The 12,918-nt window shown below is 48.2% G+C and overlaps 1 protein-coding gene across 7 annotated transcripts in view; it reads left to right on the top strand.

Moving 5' to 3' along the window:
- The window catches only part of RTEL1 (regulator of telomere elongation helicase 1), a 118,017-nt gene that overhangs the window by 43,559 nt on the left and 61,540 nt on the right, over nt 1-12,918 (top strand). For all 7 annotated transcript variants that reach the window (XM_077832237.1, XM_077832236.1, XM_077832240.1 and 4 more), the window contains 2 exons: nt 7,049-7,089; nt 8,918-9,003. In XM_077832237.1, coding sequence (XP_077688363.1) covers nt 7,049-7,089; nt 8,918-9,003 — 127 coding nt within the window. The remainder of the gene's footprint in view (nt 1-7,048; nt 7,090-8,917; nt 9,004-12,918) is intronic.

Raw genomic sequence — 12,918 nt, forward strand, 5'->3', positions numbered from 1 at the left:
GGTTCCAGAGAGGACGGTTCTAGACTATTTTCAGTGGTAGCAGATGACAGGACAAGGAGTAATGGTCTCAAGTTGCAGTGGGGGGAGGTTTAGGTTGCATATTAGGAAAAACTTTTTCACTAGGAGAGTGGTGAAACACTAGAATGCGTTACCTAGGGAGGTGGTAGAATCTCCTTCCTTAGACGTTTTTAAGGTCAGGCTTGACAAAGTCCTGGTTGGGATGATTTAGTTGGGATTGGTCCTGCTTTGAGCAGGGGGTTGGACGAGACGACCTCCTGAGGTCCTTTCCCACCCTGAGATTCGATGATTCTTGGTCCAGCATCTGCAGCTCTGGCACCGTCTGGCACACCACTAGCACCAGCACTGCCCCAAGAGTCTCGGGACCCCCTGGGGGCGGATGGCAGGGAGCATCCGCTCATTGTAAAAGCTTTCTCGTCTTCGTCACCGGATGAAGCATTGATGGGTACGGCCGTAGCCCTGGTGCTTGAGGACAACAAGGTGCTGCAGCAGTTGCTGTGCAGGGCCGCTCAGGGTCTGGGCATTAAGGCCGAGGAGGTAGTTCAGGAGGCTGATTCCATGGTGGTCATCCTTGCACCCTCAGGACCTTCACGTATTGCCCTTCCACTTACTAAAACCATTGTGGACACCACCAAGACACTGTGGCAGACCCCAGCTTCCTTGCCACCCACTGCCAAGCACAATGAGAGGTGTTATTTCATGCCTTCCAGAGGGTTCGAACATTTATACTCCCACCCCCTGACTCTTGTTTTGGATGCTGCTAACCAGCATGAGAGAGAGGGCTTCCAAGGGCTCCCCAAAAAACAGGGAGACTAAGCATCTAGACCTTGTTGGGAGAAAGGTTTATTCTACAGGGGGTCTGCAGCTCCATATCTCGAACCGACAGGCCATCGTCAGCAGGTACTCATACAATACCTGTGCAGCGATAGCCAAATTTACAGAGTTTCCCCGGTTGGACTCCTGAACCGAGTTCTCGGCCTTGGTGGAGGAGGGGAAGCTAGTCTCCCGCGCTTCCCTCCAGGCCGCATTGGACACTGCAGATGCTGCCACTAGGGTCATGGCAACTGGGGTAGCCATGACGAGGGGTTCCTGGCTCTAAGTCTCGGGGCTCCCTTACGAGGTCCAGCAAATCATTCAGGACCTCCCATTTGAGGGTGAGACTTCTATCTGAAAAGACAGACAAGAGGCTGCACAGCCTGATAGACTCATGAGCCACCCTCAAGTCTTTGGGTCTGCACACTCCTACCATGCAGCAGTGACACTTCAGACCACGACCTCCTCCGAGATTCTGTCAGCAGAACCGACAGGATGGTTCTTGGAGGTGGAACAGGAGTGGCAGGAGGAGGCAACACCCATCCTCAGGCCAGGGCTCTTGCCAGCCCATGCTGCCCTCTGGCCCTAAACTGGCCTTTTGAAGGTGCAGTTGAGGACGGCGCACCAAATCAGAAACTGGATCTACCCTGCCTTACCTTTTCTTCCCAACTCTCCCCTTTCTACTGTGCATGGTCCCATATCACTTCGGACGTCTGGGTGCTCTGCACAGTAGAGAGGGGATACTCCCTCCAATTCTGTACCCTGCCACCCTTCCACCCGCTTTCCCCGTCCCTCTTCAGGGACCCTTCTCACAAGTATCTACTCATCCAGGAGGTGCAGTTGCTTCTATCGCTAGGGGCAGTGGAGGGGTTTCCTCTGGAGCACAGGGGTGAGGGCTTCTATTCCCGGTATTTCCTAATACCGAAAGCCAAAGGTGACCTCAGGCCTATCCTGGACCTGCGAAAATTCAGCAGGTTCGTGAAGAAACTCCCATCATCCCCTCGCTAGATGCAGCAGATTGGTATGCCGCCCTCGACTTGAAGGACGCATACTTTCACATCGCAGTCACTCAGCCCCACAAGAAGTATCTCAGGTTTGTGGTCAACGGTACACCCTACCAATTTACTGTCCTCCTGTTCGGCCTGTCAGCAGTACCTCAAGTATTCACCAAGTGCATGGCAGTTGTTGCCACGTTCTTGCGGAGGCACCAGGTACAGGTGTTCCCGTACCTTGATGACTGGCTGATCAAAGGCCGCTCCAGGACCCAAGTGGAGTCTCAGGTCACATTTATCCGAGTCAGCTTTGAGAGACTCCGATCACTGAGTCTACTCCTAAACGAAACGAAATCGACTCTGTCTCCTGTCCAGAGGCTAGAGTTGATAGGGGGAGTATTGGACTCGACCCAAGTCAGGGCATACCTGCCACAGGCGAGGTTTCAGGCCTTCAGCGACATAATCTGAGGCATCATGCAGTTCCCCATCGCTACAGTGAGAAACTGCCTGAAACTTCTCAGGCACATGGTAGCCTGTACCTATGTGGTGCAGCATGCCGGACTCAGGCTTCAACCTCTCCAGTCATGGCTCTCGTCAGTGTATTGCCCAGCCCGGGACAGCTTGGACAGGATTGTGACCCTGCCTCGCCCGGTCCTCGACTCCTTCCTGTGATGGCTCGACGCTCAGGAGGTGTACTCAAGGGTCCTCTTCGCTGCCCCACAGCTGTCTCTGGTGATGGACTCATCAGACCTGGGCTGGGGAGCTCATCTGGGAGACTGCAGAACTCAAAGCCTCTGGTCACAAGCAGATCTGCATGTCAACATCAATGTCAGAGAACTGAGAGCAGTGCACCTAGCATGTCAGACATTCTGTCCTTACCTAACCAGGCAATGTGTATCAGTCATGACAGGCAATATGACAGCAATGTTCTATATCAACAAATGGGGGTGCACGCTCCTCTCCACTGTGCCAAGAAGCCCTCATGCTGTGGGAGTTCTGTGTAGAACATTCAATTCCCCTGCAGGCGTCGTACCTCCCTGGGGTTCAGAACGAGCTGGTGGACCACCTCAGCAGGTCCTTCCACAGCCACGAGTGGTCCCTTGGCCCAGATGTTGCAATCTCAATCTTCCAGAGGTGGGGTTTCCCCATTAGACCTCTTTGCCACGCGACGCAACAGGAAGTGCCAGCAGTTCTGCTCCTTCCAGAACCACAGCATGGGCTCCAGCGTGTATGCGTTCCTCCTCCACTGGGGAGATTCTCTCCTGTACGCCTTTCCGCCCATACCCCCGCTCGTTCACAAGGTGCTGCTCGACATCCGCAATGATCGAGCTCATGTCCTACTGATAGCACTGGCGTGGCCCCATCAGCACTGGTATACATCCCCAATAGACATGTCCATGGGAGCCCCGATTACCTTGCTGCTTTCCCCGGACCTTCTCACACAAGATCATGGATGTCTCCAACACCCAAACCTCCAGTCACTCCATCTTATGGCGTGGAAGCTCCATGGTTAAATCTGTTGGAGCTTTCTTGTTCAGACCAGGTTAGACAGGTCCTCCTTGGCAGTAAGAAACCCTCTATGAGAGCCACTTACCTTGCCAAGTGGACGAGATTTTCAGTCTGGTTGGTGCAGCCCCATTCGCCCTCAATGCTGGCTCCAGTGCTGCACATTCTGGACTACCTCCTCCATCTGAAGCAGGAAGGTTTCTCGATGTCTTCTGTACGGGTGCACTTAGCAGCCATCTCGGCCTTCCACCCGGGTGTGCAGGGCTGCTCGCTATTTGCTAATCCCATGGTCAGCTGATTCCTAAAGGGCTCGACAGGTTATACCCTCACGTCTGTCAACTGGTTCCTGCCTGGGACCTCAGCTTGGTCCTTTCTAGGCTCATGGGGGCCCCCTTTTGAGCCTTTAGCAACCTGCTCTGTTCTCTACCTCTGTTAAAAGGTTGCGTTCCTGGTAGCAATAACCTCGGCCAGGAGGGTGTAAGGACAAGGTTCAGCTCAGGCCTCACCCTGCTTTCCTCCCAAAGGTTGTCTCGCAGTTCCACATCAACTAGGACATCTTCCGCCTCATTTTCTACCCTAAACCTCATTGCAGCGGCAGGGAGCAGAGAGTCTACTCTCTGGATGTCCGCAGGGCACCGGCCTTTTACGTCGAGAGGACGAAACCGTTTAGAAAGTCAGTCCAGTTGTTCATAGCAGTGGCGGACAGGATGAAAGGTCAGCCAGTTCATCCCAATGCATCTCATCATGGATTGTGTCCTGTATCCATGAGTGCTACAGCCTGGCAGATGTTCCCGCACCTCCGATCACTGCGCACTCTACCAAGGCACAGGCTTCATCTACAGCGTTCCTGACTCAGGTTCCCACCCAGAAAATCTGCAGAACAGCAATGGGGTCCTCCATACGCCCTTTTGTCGTGCATTATGCGATTACCCAGCAGGCCAGAGACTATGTGGCCTTCGGAAGAGCAGTACTCCAATCACTGGACAGCTCCAACCCCACCTCCTGAACTTGGCTTGGGAGTCACCTGATTGGAATGGACATGAACAAGCACTCACTCCTTGTAACTGTTGGTCTTCAAGATGTGTTCTTTGTGTCCATTCTAATACCCTCCCTCCTACCCCTCTCTCGGAGTAGCTGGCAAGAAGGAACTGAAGGGGTGGCGGGTCGGCAGGGCTCTGTATTGAGTGTCATGAAGGCGTGACTCCAGGGGGCACCCAGGATGGCCCGGGATGCTGCTAAAGGAAAAATCTTCCAGCCAACGTGCACGTGCGCACGCACACACCTGATTGGAATGGATGTCAACAACATATGTCTAAGAACAACAGTTACGAGAAGTGAGTAACCATTTTTACTCCCCCTCAAAGGCGTAATAAGAAAACAGAGCATGCAAAACTGTCTGGAACTAAAGAGAAGGAAACAAGGAGATGAAAATAGGGACCAAATGTGGGGAATTTCCATAGAAACCAGCACAGACAGAATGCTACTGTTCAAGCAATGCTGAGCCAAAGAAATCTGTCAGTGACTAATTTGGTTGTCACTAGTAATACAGCAGCCAAACCCATCTCCTTTTTTTCCCACAGCACCACCACACCTAGTTCATCATCCATTGTTTTAATCATCACAATGTTGGCAGCTTTTACAGGCTCTCTCTGACAGGATTCTGTTCCTGAATTTATTACTGTTAATAATTAACTTCATTATGTGTGGTAATGTGTACTTCCACTGATGGAAGGCTGATATGTTAGGATCTAGATTTTCTTCACTGCTAAAACCCAACATCTCAAATTGTTAATTTTGCTGTTGATAGAGATTGCTTGCTTGTTGCCATCTTGACTATTCCTACCAGTTTGGGGCATTGGATGCTGCTGACATGCAATGTACAAAAGCTAGTTGTAGGAGGATCTTCATAGAATCATAGAATATCAGAGTTGGAAGGGACCTCAGGAGGTCATCTAGTCCAACCCCCTGCTCAAAGCAGGACCAATCCCAACTAAATCATCTCAGCCAGGGCTTTGTCAAGCCTGACTTTAAAAACTTCTGAGGAAGGAGATTCTACCACCTCCCTAGGTAACGCATTCCAGTGTTTCACCACCCTCCTAGTGAAAAAGTTTTTCCTAATATCCAACCTAAACCTCCCCCCACTGCAACTTGAGACCATAAGTCCTCATTCTGTCATCTGCTATCACTGAGAACAGTCTAGATCCATCCTCTTTGGAACCCCCTTTCAGGTAGTTGAAAGCAGCTATCAAATCCCCCCTCATTCTTCTCTTCCGCAGACTAAACAATCCCAGTTCCCTCAGCCTCTCCTCATAAGTCATGTGTTCCAGTCCCCTATCATTTTTGTTGCCCTCCGCTGGACGCTTTCCAGTTTTTCCACATCCTTCTTGTAGTGTGGGGCCCAAAACTGGACACAGTACTCCAGATGAGGCCTCACAAATGTGGAATAGAGGGGAACAATCACATCCCTCAATCTGCTGGCAATGCCCCTACTTATACATCCCAAAATGCCATTGGCCTTCTTGGCAACAAGGGCACACTGTGACTCATATCCAGCTTCTCGTCCACTGTAACCCCTAGGTCCTTTTCTGCAGAACTGCTGCCTAGCCATTCGGTCCCTAGTCTGCAGCGGTGCATGGGATTCTTCCGTCCTCAGTGCAGGACTCTGCACTTGTCCTTGTTGAACCTCATCAGATTTCTTTTGGCCCAATCCTCTAATTTGTCTAGGTCCCTCTGTATCCTATCCCTACCCTCCAACGTACCTACCTCTCCTCCCAGTTTAGTGTCACCTGCAAACTTGCTGAGGGTGCAATCCACACCATCCTCCAGATCATTAATGAAGATATTGAATAAAACCGGCCCCAGGACCGACCCTTGGGGCACTCCGCTTGATACCGGCTGCCAACTAGACATGGAGCCATTGATCACTACCCGTTGAGCCCGACAATCTAGCCAGCTTTCTATCCACCTTATAGTCCATTCATCCAGCCCATACTTCTTTAACTTACTGGCAAGAATACTGTGGGAGACCATGTCAAAAGCTTTGCTAAAGTCAAGGAACAACACGTCCACTGCTTTCCCCTCATCCACAGAGCCAGTTATCTCGTCATAGAAGGCAATTAGATTAGTCAGGCATGACTTGCCCTTGGTGTATCCATGCTGACTGTTCCTGATCACTTTCCTCTCCTTTAAGTGCTTCAGAATTGATTCCTTGAGGACCTGCTCCATGATTTTTCCAGGGACTGAGGTGAGGCTGACTGGCCTGTAGTTCCCAGGATCCTCCTCCTTCCCTTTTTAAAGATGGGGACTACATTAGCCTTTTTCCAGTCGTCCGGGATCTTCCTCTGTTTCTATGTAGGTGCTTGGCTCTTGTGGAGCAATAAGAAATGTATTGCACTAGTAGTGACCCATACTGGCAGATCATAGTGTTATGGAGCATCTGGAGGTGTAGAGCCTCTTTCGTCTTTCTTCCTAGAGCACTGAGGGGTCATCCTGCAAAGCAGGGTGGGAGGAAATAAGTGAAGAAAACTCGGACCTCATGACTGCTAGAGGTAATGCTTGAATTGCCTATTACTTTGAGGTTTGTCCATCAGGAGGGGAGTGAAGGCACAGGAGAGGGAGAGAGGATGCGGGTTTAGCGGTGCAGTCATTATTCCAAACAAGAGTGAGTTAATAAAAGGGAATTGTGATGGTGATGCTGATGGATATTGTTGTCTTTGTAGGTTTTCTGTGGAATGTCTGTCTTCTCTGGGGAAAACAATAGGTAAGTGAAGTTATAACCAGATTCAGGAAACAAGCTTCTGCTCTGGGTTATTTATAAATGAGTGGGGGAAATGACTTTTAAACAAGCTTAAGCAGGTTTGGAACCCAGAAAGGAGGTGGTTTACATCTGGATTGACTAAGGAATTTCTTGTGCTTTCCTGACGTCATTAGCTTATTATTTTAGAAGAACATTCCAATTTCTAATTACAAGGTGTGTATATATACACTGTAAGTCAGTTTATCAACTTTCTGAGCCCATCTTTCACAGCATAATTGTACAGTACTTAGACAAAGCAAGGTTCACAATGGTAAAGTATGTATAAGGTGGCACTGGAGCAATAAAACAAGATCTGACGACATAAATAAAATTGGAATTGTTTGTCCATAGGATATAGTATAACACAGAACCTTAACCCTAATCCGTTACTTCCTCATGGGACAATAAATAAATCTTGCACTTCAGCAACGGGTGAATGTCTAACACACATACTAACATCAGAGTTAAGGATTTTGGTCTTAATGCAATTATAAGGAATGTAGTGTGGCGGGGGGGGTGGATACTGTGGTTTTGTACGTTTGGAGTGTATGTAACGTTTGCAGAGGAGCAGAGTCTGTCAGTGAAGTGGTGATGAGATGATAGGGGTTAACGGTTTGTTAAAGAAGGATAATTTAACTGGATATCACCTTGCTTTTAAGGGTTTGGTTCAGTGGCTATTCCCTGTAAGCAACCTTATGTGTTTAATCAAGTTTTTTGTTTGAGGATTAAATTTGTGGGTGTTTTAAATGCTCGTGAGGACAGATAACACAAGAAGAGATTAAGGGTCAGATTGCATGCACAAATCAGATGCTTGTTTGTACCAAGTAACCAACTAGGTACATTTACGTGTGCAATTACGTGATTTCAACATACAAATATTTGCACATGCAACTACTATAATCCCATATGAAAGCCAGGTAATTGCATCTAGTTACCACTTGCAATTTAGGACACCAATTTTGCACACAACTGCTTATCTACTGGTCTGAAAAGCTGGCGCCGGAAACATGGTTAAAAAATAGGATGAGGTACAAATTGGAAAAGGAGAGAAGTTGATAGTGGACAGTAAATTAAGCATCAGTTTGCTATGCTATATAGTATCAAAGAAGGCCAGTGCAGAATTGGGCAGCATATGCAGAGACACCATTTCATCAAGCCTCTCTTGGTACAATTCTTACAATCATAAGAGAGCAGAGGAAATTGACTTATGAGGAAAGAATAAAAGAATTGTGTAGGATGACTTAACATATTCCCCCTTTAAATATCTCTTAGTCTAGAAATGTTTTGAAGGAGATAAACTTGAGGGGAAAAGGAAATATTTATGGTGGAATGAAGGTGTCTAAGTAGGCAAAATGGGATGAAATTGAGAACATTTTGGTTACATATCAGAAAAACTTCTTGTCAGTGAGATGTATAGTATAAAATTATAGAAGACTTCCAAGGAAAGTGGACAAAACACCAGAAAACCTCCCACAGGAAAAAATTCAACCCTGGCATGGAGATGGACAGGGCAACTTATTAGGTATTTTCCATCTCTTCCATCAAATGTAGTATGTGGCTATGTTGTGTCAGTATAGTTCAGTGGAATGCTAACCAGGCTAGAATAGTGGTGATGATATACTCTTCTTCCAGCACTCACTTCTCTCTCCCACCCTTTCCATCAAGAAGCTGAAGGGGAGTTGTAGGAAGACCAGTTATGTGCCCTGAGAAAAGTTGGCTAATGCCCTACCAATGTCTTGGAGTGCAAGTGTTCTGAGTGGTGAGTTATTCTGCACCATCTTCCTTGTTGCAGGTAATCTTGTGCGAATTATACCGCATGGGCTGCTGGTATTCTTCCCTTCGTATCCGGTCATGGAGAAAAGCCTGGACTATTGGAGAGTATGTTGGTTCTTTCTTTGTGTATGAATTGTACTTACACGCTTTGGACCAAATTTTCACACACGGGTGCTTATGTTGGAGTTCCCAGCACTGCAGTCTAGTACTGACTTGCCCAAATACCTATTTTATGCATCTCTGTGTTCATTTACATTTGTTGTCTACATTGTGACATAAGGTTGTGATCAGCACTCTCTAGACAAATAAGCCCGAGCTCTAAAAAAGTTTAAAGTTATAACCCAACAAATGCTGAACAATGAGGGACCTGGGGAACAAGCAGAGCAAGAGATAAAAGAAGCTCGGTTAATTAGGCACATGTTTCTACAAATTAATGTGTATTTGAGATGGAACTGCTAACACCACCTGTTGTTAAAGTTTTATAAGACCCTATTTTCAGTTGCAGTAACTTTGCCAAACTTTAACCATTTGGGCTGAAATTTTTCATGACAGATGTTTGCCTCAGGTTGAATATTTTGCTTTGCCCATGTTAAAAAATTCTGGTGAACTTTTTTTTTGAAATGTTCTCTTGCCCCCATGCTTTGGAGGAGGGACTTGAAATTTGCGGTGGCCTTTGCTTCAGGGATTTACTTTTGGTGTCTCTGTGAAAATCCACACAAATTTGACCAAGTTATTAGCCTTTGCAAAATCTCAGTTTGTGCATGCTCAGTAGAGACTTAGATTTTATCAGCTGAATTCCCAAAGATTCTGTTCATACTAGCCATGCTCTAGCCCAGTGGTTTTCAAACTTTTTTTTCTGGTGACCCAGTGAAGAAAATTGTTAATGCCTGTGACCCAACAGAGCTGAGGATGAGGGGTTTGGGGTGTGGTAGGGGCTCAGGGCTGGGGCAGAGGGTTGGGGTGTGGGAGTGAGGGCTGTGGGGTGGGGCCGGGAATGAGTGGTTCAGGGTGTGGGAGGGGGCTGTGGGCTGGGGCAAAGGGTTGGGGTATAGGAGGGGGTCAGGGCTCTGAGCTGGAGGTGCAGGCTCTGGTGTGGGGCCGGGGATGAGGGGTGTAGGGTGCAGGAGGGGGCTCTGGGTTTGGGGGGGGGAGGGGGTCTGGGGTAGGGGGTTGGGGTGTGGGCTTACCTCGGGCAGCTCCCAGTCAGCGGGGGTGCTAAGGCAGGCTTCCTGCCTGTCCTGGCACCGCGGACTACGCTGCGCCCTGGAAACGGCCAGCAGCAGGTCTGACTTCTAGGCGTAAGCATGCAAGCAGCTCTGCGTGGCTCTTGCCCACAGGCACCAACAGCCTCCCCCGCCAGCTCCCATTGTCTGGCTTCCAGCCAATCGGAGTGCAGAGCTGGTGCTCGGAGCGGGGCAGCATGTGGAGCCCCGTGGCCTCCCCGCCTAGGAGCCAGACCTGCTGCTAGCTGCTTCCGGGGCGCATTGCGGTGTCAGAACAGGTAGGAACTAGCCTGCCTTAGCTGGGTAGCACCACCAATGGGACTTTTAATGGCCCGGTCAGTGGTGTGGACCAGAGCTGCCACAACCCAGTGCCTTACATTCCGCGACCCAGTACTGGGTCGCAACCCGCAGTTTGAAAACCACTGCTCTAGCCAGAGACCACGCAGAAATCTCCCTACAATTTCAGCTCTCTGGACTGTTGTGGGACATGCTGGGTGTGGGTCTGGGAATGTGAACAGAGAGCAGGGAGACTATCCAGTGCTCTCCATGACCCCACCATTGGGCTCAGAAAGCATGGAGGAGAAAACTGCCTGATTTGAATGTAGAGGGGACAAAAGACAGGCTGCATGGCAACCTTAATTCTGGGATTTCCTAACTTCTGAGTGCTTGACAACGTTAAGGTTTTTTTATATATCATATGAACAGAATGTTTATAACTGTGGGTCCGGGCTCCCAAATCTGAATTGGACTCAGTATGTGTATATGTAGGATGATGTTTGCACTTCCTTGAACAATCATTTTTTTCTGAAAAAATATTCAAAATAAGACACTAAATTATATGATGAACTTACTTGTTTGACCTTAAATGAGATGACTGTTCTTGTTGCTTCCATGCCACTTGGAGATAGTGCCCTCGTGGCCTAGACAGGTGAGGTACTCAGCTCTACTTCATCTCTCCTTGGTAATGCCTTTCTGCCTTCCCAGGGAGGCTCTTCTGTCTCACAGGTCTGGTGCCTTCTCAACCTTTCATCTCGGAACTTGCAGGCTTGGCTTCTTGATTGTTTCCAGGCATGGAGTTAAACTGCTTGGCCAATGTTCAGAACCTACTATTCATAAGACTTACCTCAAAAGTGGAAAAGCTTCCATTCCTGGTATTCTCATCACTCTTTGAAAGCCTCAGAAGCTCCGCTCTTAAGGATCCTAGATGACCTGATTCTCAGACCTTGTGTTTTTAAGTCCATGAGCTCAGTTAGAATACACCTGGCTGCTGTTACAGCCTTCCTTTTACCTATAGAAGGGGTTTTAGTCTTTGCCCATCCAACCATGACCAGATACCTTACAAGTTCATAAATTATTTCCCCCTGTCCAGAGCCCATCTCCTCCATGGGACCGTAATCTGATTCTCAATGCCTTGAGGTAGCGCCTCCCCCCCACATTTGAGCCCATGACTACCTGTCTTCTCTTCCACTTCTCCCTTGAAATTTCCTTTCTGATAGCTATCACCTCAGCCAGAAGAATGGGAGAACTTGGGGGTGCTCATGGCAGACCCACCGTACGCTGCCTTCTATTGTGACAGAATGACGCTGTGCCCCCATCCTCGATTCTTCCCTAAAGTCTTGTTAGAATTTCATATCAACTAAGAGATTTGTTTATTGGTATTTTTTCTGAAGCCTCAGATCTCCAAAGAGGAAGTTAGTCTCCTCACACTAGCTATCAGGAGGGCCCTCACCTCTACCTCGACAGGACCGAGACTTTTAGGGCCTCTGCCAGACTCTTTGACTTCTATGTTGAAAGGAGGAAGGGACAGCCAGTTTCCACTCAGACTGTTGAAGTGGGTTTCAGGTTGTATCTTGACCCGCTATGAAGCTGCTGGGATACATTCCCTTCACAGAGTGACAAGCCGCTTCAGCAGGTCTCAGAACACTTCTGTGGTCCTTCTGAAGGATGTCCCCGTAACATAAATCTGCAGGGCTGCAACCTGGTCCTGGTTCACACATTCACCAGACATTATGCTATGATATCTGCATCCATGGCTGATGCTACCTTTGGTGACTCAGTCCCCCAAACTGCCTTGGATTTGCTGCCTCAGCACCTGCCTCCATGTTAAGATACTGCTTGTGAGTCAAAGAAGGAGAGGTTATTTACCTGTAAAGTAACTTGAAGTCTTCGAGTTGTTTTGTCCTTATAGGTACTCCACCTACTATCTTCCTTCTCCTCTGCTGTGGAGTCTTCCAGCCTTCGTAGTTGAGAAGGAACTGGAGTGGCAGCAGATCCGCATCTCCTTATAAGCCCTTTCCTGAGAGCAGATGCTGCTGCTCTACACAGTCCTCATGCTTGTCTTGTGTCAAGTACACTCTTTATTTGCTTAATTGATTAAGGTGAAGTTTCTAAAGCATGCATATCATCTCAGTTAGCTCCTCATTACCAGTGACTTTAGTGGAAACAGAGTTAAACGAATATGGGGGCATTAAGGAAAATCTCACCATTTGCTTAAATAAGCATTATACAGGCTGGAGGAAAGTTTTGGACCATCGTCCTCTTAATAAATGAGCCAAAAGCCAAACAGCTTTTCTTCAGAAGGGACCACTTGAGGCATGCTGAGGCTTAGGAGGGGAGAGCTACAACTTCTATAGTTTCCATTATAGGGTGACCAGATGTCCCAATTTTATGGGGACAGTCTGGTTATTTGGGTCTTTTTCTTATATAGGCTCCTATGTCACTCCCCACCTCCTGTCCCGATTTTTCACACTTGCTGTCTGGTCACCCTATTCCCTTAGCTTTCTGCAGTACTTTTCCT

The sequence above is a fragment of the Eretmochelys imbricata genome, chromosome 13, assembly GCF_965152235.1.
Source record: "Eretmochelys imbricata isolate rEreImb1 chromosome 13, rEreImb1.hap1, whole genome shotgun sequence".
Taxonomy (NCBI): domain Eukaryota; kingdom Metazoa; phylum Chordata; order Testudines; family Cheloniidae; genus Eretmochelys; species Eretmochelys imbricata.